At 44.8% G+C, this 12347-nt stretch overlaps 1 protein-coding gene across 5 annotated transcripts in view; it reads right to left on the minus strand.

The window, feature by feature from the left end:
- PLEKHG4 (pleckstrin homology and RhoGEF domain containing G4) overlaps positions 1-12347 on the minus strand; it is an 85701-nt gene that overhangs the window by 48391 nt on the left and 24963 nt on the right. For all 5 annotated transcript variants that reach the window (XM_030955860.1, XM_030955863.1, XM_030955862.1 and 2 more), the window contains exons 4-6: positions 9495-9710; positions 5578-5701; positions 4390-4483 (exon numbers count right to left, since the gene is read on the minus strand). In XM_030955860.1, coding sequence (XP_030811720.1) covers positions 4390-4483; positions 5578-5701; positions 9495-9710 — 434 coding nt within the window. The remainder of the gene's footprint in view (positions 1-4389; positions 4484-5577; positions 5702-9494; positions 9711-12347) is intronic.

A 12347-nucleotide genomic window follows, 5' to 3' on the forward strand; every position in this document is an offset into this window, starting at 1 on the left:
TGAGAAACAGGCAGAGAGAGCAACAGTAGGAAGAGGGAAGCATGGCAGAAAGATCCAGACCATGGAGACAGGACTCCCTACATATGTGATGCCTGGATCAGGAAAGCAAGGAGAAGAGCCATTTAAGCTGTTGTGCCACATGATTAAACAAGAGCCATCCCATTTTGAGGTTTCCTATGCGGTCTTTGCCTCTGCGAAGATCTCAGGAATTGTCAAGCAACAAATCCTTTATGATGTTGCTCGAGCTGGAAGGAACCTGCCACACAGCAGGTCACAACAGCAAAGGAAACTTGCTTAAATAAACAACTCCAGCAGTGAGCAGGGTTAAATATCTGCCAGGAGAAGCAGAGCCAGAGAGAAGTGGACCAACAGAGACTGAATGACCTAACCTGACACTGGGCCCAGTTCAGCAATTAAGAAACAAGGCAAACACAAGGAGCCCAAATTCTGCAAGTGAAAGTAGCAGCAGAGATCCCAGAACAGAGGAAAAAGGCCTTTCTCTCATCCAGTCCTAAACCATGATTCTTTTAAACAGACAGCGAAAAAATCTCAACTGAAATACCCTCCAAAACCATGAGAGGTCTCTAAATTGTAAATTTCTCCAGTGAATTATTCACACTTTCACTGTTATTTAAACACTGATTAAAAGGCCAAAAAGGATTTATTGCATAATTAGGCTGCAATCAGGTAAATACTGAAGAGAGGATGGGGAGATATTACAGCTGTATCACCAGCTCTGAGTTTATCTGCTAGAAAGTACGGAAGGAAGAAGACTGGACACAGCTTAAAGACTGATGATGGTACTAAACAAATTTTTTCTTACACAATCCCTCTTCTATGCCAACAGTCACAAGATGTACAATATGAGTGAGGGATAAAGGTAGTGATGGTGTAACAAGAGGTTACAATAGCCAAAACATTCATTTGTTTGTTACTCCTGAAATAGAAACTGAAAAACCATTCACAAATAAAGCTGTCAAGGGAAAAGTTCAAGGTTTTCCAACTCAAGAAGAAATTGCATTTCCAAAGAAATCAAGTACTTTTCACCACATTTTTTAATTTAAACAGCTGAAGATTAGTCAGTCTCATCTACCACTGATGGAGCAATCCAAAGACTGAAACAGTTTAGCAGGAGCATCTCAGGAGACAAGCAGAGCTAGGAACAGCAGAATGCCACTTGAGGAAGCTTCCCTGCAGCTTTATGCACAATCTCATCTTTCCTAACAAAACCAACTTTATGAAAGCAAAGAAACAAGAATTTCACACATATAAGTGAACTCTTCACCTCCCAAAACAGGTATAGTTTGGACAGCATAGAATAGAGGGGCATCAATAGGAGTTCAGAAAGCACCAGGGTAAATACAGAGCCTTTTATTACTATTCCCTTTAAACAGAATTAGATACTTTTTCCAATGTTTCTCAGACTGAAGTTCCAGTTTTCTGGCTTCCTGCTCCAAATGGAAACCCATGGCCAGACTTAACAACACTGGCACAGTCTGAAGCACAGGCTGCCAGGAATGTTTGCACAGAGGGGAAGAGTCCCCAGACACCTAGGTCAGTCTCTAAGTGACCACTCCAATGGAGCAGCAGGGGTTCCCTGTCTTTAACGTGAGACCAAGTTCCTCTGCACTTCTGCACTAAGTGAGAATGCAAATACACCTCTTGAACAGAAAGGTTTGCACAGAACTCCTCTGCTCTCAAATGCTAAATTGACTCTTCCCAACCCAACACACAAACACAGCCAATTACAGGATTAAGTCTTCACACTGATATGGGAAATTCAAAAGAATCTCACTCTATTAAGACTCAGGCAGAGGGAAATCCCACAGATACTTGCTCACTGAAGCCAGGGCACACATTCCACTGTTCATGCCCTGTCTGCTCATTGAGCAAGGGATCAGTCTAGGACTTCTGAGCAAAGTTCCTCTTAAGAGCCGCCCTCCACAGCACAGAGCTTACTTGTGACAACCTGTAACCAAACATTACAGCATTTATCCTACAAAAATCCTTGCTCCAAAGCATCATTATGCAGTTTCCCACAGGAACAAGCCTGATCTATTCCTGCAACATGCACGCACTGTGCACTTCCCTTCACCTCCGCACAGAGCTGCCAGAGCTCCTCCTCCTTCTTCCTGAGATAACTCTGCAGCAGTTTTTTATTCTGCCCCACTCCCTCTGCTCTGGCTGCTGTCTGGGACAGAAAGATTTCTCAGCCACTCAACAGTGTAAAAAGAAAGGGGAAAAAATTATTGCAGAATACAACTGGCCCTACCCTGAAGACAGAAAGGACAACCTCCCACCAGTTTACCAGGTGGTTCTGGACAGAGCAACTGGCGGACTCCCAGTGCTGTAGGGAAAACTAACCTACAAGCACCCAAAGTTGCCTACTAGCACTTAATTCCAATCATGCATTCACTCTGGAAAGATGGAGAAATGGGAAGAAAGATTTCCTCAGGCTGACATACCCTGACCCAGGAACCTCTGCTTCCCAGGAGTCTCTCTAGGCTTAACAGACCCCAGCAGGAAGGGACTCTGCAATAGGGCATCTCATCTGTGCTTCCTCACTGTGAACCCTCTGCTGGGTTAGGAGGAAAACAGCCACTCAGAATTGAATAAGCAGTGCTGGACCTCAACATTAAACAGATTCCAGAACATTATCACAGTAGGCTTCACAGAAACTATGTAAGTAAAATCCTGTATAAGGGGAGTGGTGGACAGCAGAGAAATGAGCTCTAGAGACAGTCTGCCAGAGACAAGAAACACTGAGATGTGTAAGGGATTTCAGAAAGGACCCCAAGGAGGTGATCTGCACTGTGACCTTAGAGATGTAACATACAGTCTGTACCTCAGTGCAGTCACTGGCCAAGCTAATCCTGCTGCACTCCAGAACACTTAGCTTGCCTCACTGTAGTTACACTCCGTTTTCTGTATTACTCTATCCTTGTTCCAGAGCAGAGGAGAACATTTCCATGGGATTACAGAGTAAATGCTGAGGATCTTACTGGGACCAGGGATTACTCCTGTGCCATAACTAGGTGATGAGCTACCTGAACAGGTCTCCTTTACAGAGTCTTCAGAAGAGTCAGTGTAAGGATCAAAAACCCATAAGCAGAGTAATCAGCTTTTGTAAACAATCAGAGTAATCAGTTACTGTTACCTAGAGCACACGCTTAGGTCCACCAATCTGTCTTGCAGCACATTAAACTCTGTTAACTAACTGTAGCACCACCCTGATAAGGAGGTGCTCAGAGCCAAACAGCCATCACAGCACAGCAAAAAGCTTTCCCCCCTCCCTTGTTTCAGAGGGGAAACTTAAGGTTAAAATGGCATTATTACCATGCTTGTATGAGAATTGACACAGCCAGAACATGTTACTGATTTCCAAATCAGGCAACTAAGACTGCCATGCAACTTACATGGACAGTGAAATGCTCAAAAGCTTTAGCAAGCCCACTGCCATGTGGGCACAGCATAAAAGACAACGTATTTCCTTGTTACCTCTGCAGAACTGAGCAGGGCACAGATTACTCCTTCACCACAGAGAATGAGCACGCTGATAGAGCTCACAGCTCCACCCAGCCCAGGAAGCAGGAGGACAGACCTCTGAGTCAGACTCAACTCTCAGATGTGGCACTGAAGCACATAAACCACAGACATCAGCTTCATTAAAACATTGCCCTGTTCCAGTTTGCAGAGTTTGAGTCCTAAGAGACCTAAGCTCTGATTTAAAAGGAACACCTGCTTAAACAAGATTAGTCATCACTACAACCCATCATCTCCCTGTCTTTCTAAGAGCAGCAGATAGTTTCTATCTGGGAGGGGGGGCAACACAACCCACTGGCTTCCCAAGTGACTGATATGAAAGCCCTTGACCTGAAGCAATATAGAGTTACAGCACATCCGATTCTAATCATTCACTGACAGCCACATCAACAGCTGCACGTGCTTTTCCACCTGGCATAGCAAGCAGTGTCCTTCCCTTCCCATGACAGCAGCAGAGGCCTCTCTCCCTCCCTTCTCTGTGGCAGGCAACAATCCCTGCACATTCCATACACCCCCTCAGTGCAGGGGACAACTCCTCCAAGCAAGATAATTCATGACAGCATTGAGACTTGGGTATGGGCTGCTCTCAGCACTGAGATGAAAGCAAATTTGGAGGGGTGGGGAGGGGTGTTCTCCCCTAACTCAGACTCACTTATGTTTTTTGCTTTGTCTGCAGTCTGGCAAGTCCAGGTCATCCTCCTAAAGCAGGGCTGGGTGCATATCTCCACCTCCCAAAGCCAACTGAAAGCCAGGTGGCAGATGGAGACAAAAGCAGCAGATGGAGATGTAACATCCAACCATGCCAGCAAGGCAGCCAGTGCTCCTCTGCCCAGGCTCGGGGCTCACCTGCAACATGCTGAAGGCCTTGAAGAGAGCAGGAACGGGAGAACAGCGACGAGCATCCACAAGAACAGTCAGACCCAAAGCCTGACATTCTGGTCTGCAAGGACAAAGATAAAAAGGTCACCTTTGTCACCAATGAAAATTAACAAGACTATAGAAACAGAACCTGTAGTCATGGCAGGGTGAAAAAAAACCCCAGTACATTATGGCTTTAAAACAACAGGAACTAATTGGCCACCTTCTCCTAAACCAAATATATACACAGAAACCACCAGATAATTGCTCTGGTTTTACCTTTGCCGTATGATTCTATGACTTCCACCCAATTTCCCATTTCTCCTATTCCTAGAATATGGGTCACTGATGGCAAAGGTGCTGATGCCCACTGGATAATCCACACAGGAAAACCAATTCTTAGTAATTGTGTTCAGAGACAAGCTTGGTTTCAGCCTCACTGTTTCAGGAGAGCAGCCAGTCTGGAGCAGACACAATGCCTACCTCATTAGAATCAGATTTGAAGGGAGAAGCAATAAGAAACAAAGTATGAGTTTCTCATGGATTAAGCCTGCTCCCCTTATTAATGGTTTAAAGGCCTCAAAAAAACCACTGTCAGAATTGCTTTGCCTCTTCTTATTTAATCATATAAAAGTGAAAAATAGTGATGAGCTGCGGAAGAAAAGTCTGTCATAGTGAAAGGAAGAGAAGCTCCAGCAAACTCCAGCCTGCAGACACAGGCTTTTTTCAGCCACACATCAGGCAGCCTCTCAACCCTTACAGATCCTCCCTCCCTCTCAGCTTGGAGGCCTGGCCCTAAAATATCATGTCACAACACTATCACCAAGCTGCTGCATGACTGCCCCATGATAGCTCCCAAATCCCATTTTCTGAACTAATGAAGGATAGCAAGAATGGCTTGGATTCATGGCAACACATGAAAACATTCAGTACATACCCAATTATATCACACCATGTGCACAGAGCATATACAGAATAGGCAAAGTGCTTGCTGAACACAAGCCTGTTCACCCTAGCAGCAGATTCCCACCTGTGTAATTTCAGAACTGTCTGGACCAAGTGCCTAGGCCAATAAAGTCAACCTCCTTCCATTCCTGCCTCAATTCCCACCTCCAGGAAAGGCAAAGCAGACAGGGCAGCAGCTGTCTGCCCTGTCAGCCCAAGAGCATCACAAACCTTGGGATGCTGTGCAAGTACAGAAGGAGGCGTACAAGCTCAGTGGTGTTGCAGTGAGGGTTTAACCAGGCTGTGCTCCTTGTTGTTATTATGGCCACTGCACGTCCTGATTTGTCTCTTGTACCTGTAAAAAGAGGGGGGTGGAAATCACACAAGTCATTCAAAAGAGCCTGGTTCCAGCTCTGTATGCATCATATTCTCCCACAAGGACCCCACCACCTTCCTGGAAATCCTGCACAGAACTCAATATAGTGTATGCTGCAGATGGTAGGAGACTATAAACACACTTCCAAAGTACCAAAATGCTGCCCCAGAGTGAAGCAGATGAGCTCAGCTTGTTTCTCTCATGGTAGTGTTAAATTTGTACTGCTGTCTTCCACCCAAACAGATGCTCTTCATAAATATGGCTGAAGTTGCCTAACAATAATCTTGAGAAAAGCAGAAATCTCATAAATTCAAGGTACAGAATCTCACCTTCACATTGCTGTCAGATGAGAGAATGCAGACAGGTCTGCAGAACATGCACTATGTTAGGAGAGTGGGCACAAGCAGCAGGCTGAGCCCAGAATGTACCCAGTCAGCTCCTGCAAGCAGAGCCCTGGAGCAAGAGCCCAGAGCTGCTCCTCAGAGGCTGCAGAGAGAACAGTCCAGGAACACACTCCTGCCTGCCTACAGCTCTGACAAAGGGCAGAGGCAGTGCTAGGCTTTCATTAGGTGCAGATCTTGCTCAGGATCTAGGATCTTGCTAGGATCTAGGGAATAGATACAGCACAGTATGGGCAACCCAGCTGAGTTGTGATACACTCAAGAAGGAGAAATCCCTCTGCTTCAGTTAGCCAGGAAGGATAATGCTTCTCTGACACCCATTTCCCAAAAGCCCAAAGTCACAGCTTATCACAGGAGGAGAAGGACCTAACAGTGCCAGCTCTGGGATTATGTCCAGCCTCCTCTCCAGGTGCAAAAGCAGGGTAAAGAGCAGGTGGACACAGCACTGTGGAAAGTCAGAGCTGCTTCTGAGACTCAAAATCAGGCAGTACCCGCAGTGAGCCTGCTCGAGCAACTGGGAAAGTAAGTGATTTGGGGAACAGGAGGGACAACACCTCTTTTGTGTGAAAAGTAATTCACAAGGACAGAAGCCACCTCCTGTCATACAAACAGTATAAGGATGGGGGGTGGGCAGAAATCCCAAGCACAAGACAAAAGCAGAGACTTAGTGAAATCTGTTTCTTGCTCTCCTCAACTTTGTTCCTACCACAGGAGATACTGTCCTGGACCACTTCTCTCCCCCATCCCAGGGACGAGCATGAGAGCTGTCAGGTAAAACAGACACAGATGGACAGGCACAAGCATGGAAAGCTGCCCCAGTGTGATCTCCATCTGTCACTTGGACATGACTTGAGTAAGGGCCACAGACACAGATGGACACCATTTTGAAGCAGGGCTTTCTGCCTCCCAGGGACCAAAACTGTGACACAGGCTTTCTCCTGCTAACAAAAATCTTTCATCATCACTGTGAGTCAGGAGGACTTCTATTACTCCTGAAATACTGTAGCCTGGATGCTGCATAATCAAAGAGATGGAAAGAAATTAGAAAAAGCTCATTAATATAATTTGTTTCATAAGCTAAGGGGATCATCACAAAATAAAATAAAAAACCAAAGCCCTCAATTACTGGAAAATGGCTCAATAAAAGCGTTTTGATTTTGAAGCAACATCTTCTGTCCATCAAGCAGGTTGGGCATCACCAGAATTTGATTAAACCTTGAACTTTCATCTAGTGGTCTGGGAATTGCCTGACCAGGTCAAAAAAGCAACTAGAGCCACCAGGGCTAGGTCTTCAACAGTGGCATAATCCAAAACTGAAACTATCCTGGAAGTTTCAGCTAACTACATCAGCTACTAGTTTATTACTTAGCTCTTGTTTACCATTCATTATAAAAGTTATTCCTTCTAATGTAATTGCTGTATCATTATCACTGACTAACATAAAGCATTTAACTGAGTGGCGAGTATATTCCCTCAGGAGCGAGGATTGCCCACGGAAACCCCAAAGAGGCAGAGAGATCATTCAAATCTGATAGTGCTTTTACAGGAAACATAATTCCTTCCTTAGAGAAAAACTTGCTTGGAAGCAGTATCAGATCCAATCCTTGCTTCTTGTGGGCATCTGATATCCCTCCATCATATATTCAAATGTTTTTGTCTCATTTAACATTGGTATGTTATGATTGGAATCTGTGACAAAGGGAGCATTAGGTAACATGGTAAGGTTCCTGCAACAGCATGGACTGAGAGCTTCTCTGAAAGACCCTCTCTACTCCTGTAACTTTTTGGGCTGTTATATACAGCATAAAAATGTCCAAATTGATCAGAAGATTAAAAATCCTCCTTTGGAATCTGTTGTAACAATTCATCTCCTAATGCAAAGTTACATGTAGGAGGAATGCACCATTACTCTGCCCTGCCCTTGGTTTTCCATTTCACCTTCTTCCAGAAACTGGAAAAGTTTTAACTCCCTTCTTCCTTCCTGGCACAAAGGTGATTTCACCTCTTTCTCAATCATCCTATGAGATAAACAACCTGCCAGTCTCTTGTTGTAAGACACCCAGTTAAGTAACAAGAAAGGGCTGTATCCCTTCTCTGCATCACCTCTAATACTTACCATTTCCTTTTACAATACAGCCCAAACTATTTCAGAGGCATCACCAACAAGTATACAGAGGTAAAAAAATCAGTCTCTTAATCTGTCTAGTTGTCTCCTCCCCTTTACACAGCTGAGGTCAAAATGGGGGGGGCAGTTGCCAAGCACCACCTGGGAGATGCCTGTGTTGCCTTTCTGCTCTCTTTCCCTACTCCTCCACACTGCACAGTCTGCCTGACCTCTTCTCTGAGGTTGGGCTCTCTGCCCAATTTTCAACTCGTACGTGGCCCCTGAGCCGATCAAATGCAGCTCCTCCTGCCCCACACTGAACAACCCTCTGCTGGCTCTGAAAGGACAAGCCCACAGGGGCTCCTTACACAGAGCTGCCAAATGCTGCTTCTCACTAGAGAGGTAGCTCTTACTTCCTCTGCTTTACTTCATGTTTGGTTAAACACAAAGACGTCTTGTGTGGGCCCTGTACCACCAAGAACCCTGGCTGCTCTGTCCAACAGCCTCAGCTTTGTTCACCCCTCTGCCAGTATTCATCCCATGCAGAAATTTTATCTGCAGCTATTTGATATTCATTGCTCTATCAGATGCAAACACTGAATAACATTTGACCTACAATCTGATTCTGGCAGAATAATTCTGAGAAGTTCTCCCTTGATAGCTGGTTTTGTCATCTGCTATTTAGCTACACTACCGTTCACCCTACAGGTTGCTCAGCCACTTCACTGGGATATTCCTCTCAACACCATGTCTCATGAAATCGAATGTTTTCTAAAAATCTATTATATCTACGTGGCTACATTTAGTCAACCAAACTTCTAATTACCAAGAATAAAACTGGTTTTCAAGAGTCCTGTCAAAGAGCATCTTCTACATTCCTATCCTTTAATTACCTAGCAAGTGAATCAAGTTCCTATTCTTCTGACCAGGTCTGATGTTGGGCCCACCAGCCCATCATTAGCTGCATCCTCACTCTGCTCTTTTTGAACTCCCGGTATGAGCCCACAGATTTGGCATTTCTGACTCATACACACTCAGTTAACATTTTGAGACTCCTGAGAGCAAATTAACATTAATGGGAGGGAAGTTCTACTTCCTGTCCTGCCCATTCGGAAACTTCAGAGGATTCAAGAAGTGGAACTTCTCAAGAGGTTTGGGGTGAAAGAAATAGAATTGGCACAAGCCTCCAGTGCTGCAGAAGGAGGCTCACCTCCCTTGCCCTCCTACAAACCACATTTCCAAGACACATTCTGGCTCAGCTACTCACCAGGCAGGTAGGCAACTCCACTCCTGAGCACTTCTGGGTTCACATCCTTGACTATGGTAGGTGCAAAGTGACCACCCCAGGCAGTTCCAGAAGTTGGGGATGTCGGGGGAGTAACAGGAGGTGAAGTTTCCTCCAGGGCACTGCTTTTACTCGCTGGTTTCAACACACCTGTGCCAGCTGCCTCTTTTCTCATCTCTGTCTCTTTTGGCATCATCCCTGTAAGACAAGCAACAAACAGAAGCTCAAGCAAAGTTCCACCCAAAAGATCACAGGTAAGTACCAGACTGGGGAGAGATGTGCTCCCAGCTCCAGCCCTCTGCAGCTCTTCCAGCCCTTTAGCCAGCAGCATGCATGTTCTAAAACTGGTTATAACATTAATACTACTGTAATTCTAAAAAAAGAAACCAATTTACTGTGAAGTTTGCAAAGTATAAAAGCTCAATTCAGATGGGGATTACTGTAGTCAAAGTCCTTTTTAAAGGTAACATATCAAGCAGTACATGTCTGCTCACAGCCTGGAAGTCTGGCACACTGCAAGTCCCTGGCTGAGCTCCAGCAGCCTGAGCATGCTGAAGTGATAAACCAGCTTCTGACAGGGAGGGCTACTCCATCAGGACAGAATTACTCCCCCAACACCACTTTCAGATTAGTTCCTGAAAATATGAAGTCAACTGGAGGCTGACAAATCAGCTGGAAATTAGCCGAAGAGACCCTGTTCTCCTTGTCCAGCCTTTTTTAATTAACATTTAACTTGAAAGTCAGAAACACATTTAAAAAACACTGAAGAACAGGATGATTACACCAATCAGCTCCTGCTCAAGAACTGCAGAAAATGCTTCCTTTGTCTGACACCTCAGCTCTAAAGTACAAGTTATCAGAATCAGTTAATTCTAAAATTAAATATCTTGGCTACTACATGGAAACTAAGGCTAGTTCTATCAAGTTTCAATTTTCATGTAAAATTATCTGGAAAGAAGAAAATAAGTATTTACCCATGGGGAAGTATTATTCCCCATTTCCCAACATCACAAGAATTAGAAGCCAACAGTACATCTTCAATGATAGATCTTTAGTATCCTAAGTGCACAACTAGGCTATCCCTGTGTTTGCAGAAAGCTATACTAAATAAAAGACTATACTTCACTCCAAAACCTGATACTTCAGTATCTACCAACAAAAATATCAACATTTCTCCACGAAAATAAGAGTGAAATGTTTGCTTGCTCTGAAGTCAGACATTTTAATTGCTATTTAAAATTTACTTCAACCATCCTACCCTCCTGCTGCATCAACAATGCTGACACTTGACTCAGTTTATTTACTAACAGATTCCAATACTTCATTAAAGAGCAGGACCAGGAACAAAGCAGTCCTTGAAGTGGCTTTCAATACAAGTTTTAGCAGTGAAGCTATTTACAGGTTGAAGCTTAGCCTGAACTGCTTTCAAAATTGCTAAAATGGGTGAGAGAAGTGCCCTGAGCAGCATTGCTCACTGCAACAAATCATGCAGCAGTGGGGGAAACTAGGAGGAGCTCCAAGGCACTGCACCATCAAGGGCATGATAGAAGAGCTGCTCATTCCTCTTTGGTAACACCACTGGTTGAGGAGCATCCCTGGGATCCAGCCTGGCATCTGCTGCATTTGGCCACATGAGCTGCTGTGATGGCTTTGGGGCTCTGCCCAGTTCTGGGCTGTACCAGAGCCCCACTCTGTTCCTAGGGCTACCTCAGCCTCCACTTCCCAGTGGTGCAAGAGGTCATCCACTTCAGACAACACTGCTACATCTTCCTGAGCAGCTCTTTAGAGGGGCACAGATCTCCTGCAGAAAGGGTATCTTGAACATCACAGAGTCATGGAAGTTGTGCCCAAAAGTTTCACATTAAGAGCTAGGAGAACACGGAATCACCTTATCAATGAGCTTTAAGGACTGGCAGTAAGAAGAACTACACAGTTTGTAGTAAAGGGGTCTGCATAAAATGACAAAAGCCTGCAAAGAGGACCAAAATGTGAGATTTCAAGAGGACAATAACCAGAATGTAGCTGTGTTCCACATAGGTTACACATCAGGGCAAGAGAAATACATAAATGTGTGTGACAGTCCTGCCTCGGATATCTCTTAGGAATGAATGAGGCAGCAGCTCCCAAAAGACAGGAGAGAAACATTTTGCTCAGCCCACTACACACAGTCATGGTACCGGGGCTTTTCAGCCCTGGGGAAACTTCACTAAAGCTGTGCAGCTTCCAGACTATGCACATCTTGCCCAAACAAAACTCTTCCCCAAGCTCCTGAAGGCCAGCTCAGATGTGCAGATGCCAGCTCTCCCAAGCAGGCCAAGCACACTGTTTGTTATTTGCAATCCAGGGCGGAGGCACTCACTCAAGCGGAAATTGTCCAATGCGGAGGATTACATCTAAAAGCAAATTGAGAACAGCGACATCTGAATTTGCCGTGTTTGCAGGTTCCACCTTTCCCCGAGGTCAAGGAAGTGGTAGAGGAGGATTTGCTTGTGTGCATTTCAAAGAGACATTAGCATTTTCCCTGCAAACTGCCCCAGCACCAGTATCACCTATGCTAACATCAGGTAGTAACTGGGACCAGGAACGGAACGCCCTAACAGGTGCTGCTGAATATGCCCCAGTGTGGCTTTACAGCCTATTTCTTGAATATCAAGATATTTTCCACCCACAAAATAGAGGAATTCTTTCCAGAGCTGCGAAGTTTCAAAATCCACTTTCATTTAGAAGTTAGTCATTAGGAAAAAACAGCAGTCACATTATCTGTGAATGGAACCAGTGTAAATTTTAAGCCACCAACTCCAAACAGTTCACATTTGACTTCAGACTTTTTTCTAT

This window comes from Camarhynchus parvulus, chromosome 11, assembly GCF_901933205.1.
Source record: "Camarhynchus parvulus chromosome 11, STF_HiC, whole genome shotgun sequence".
NCBI classification, from domain to species: Eukaryota; Metazoa; Chordata; class Aves; order Passeriformes; family Thraupidae; genus Camarhynchus; species Camarhynchus parvulus.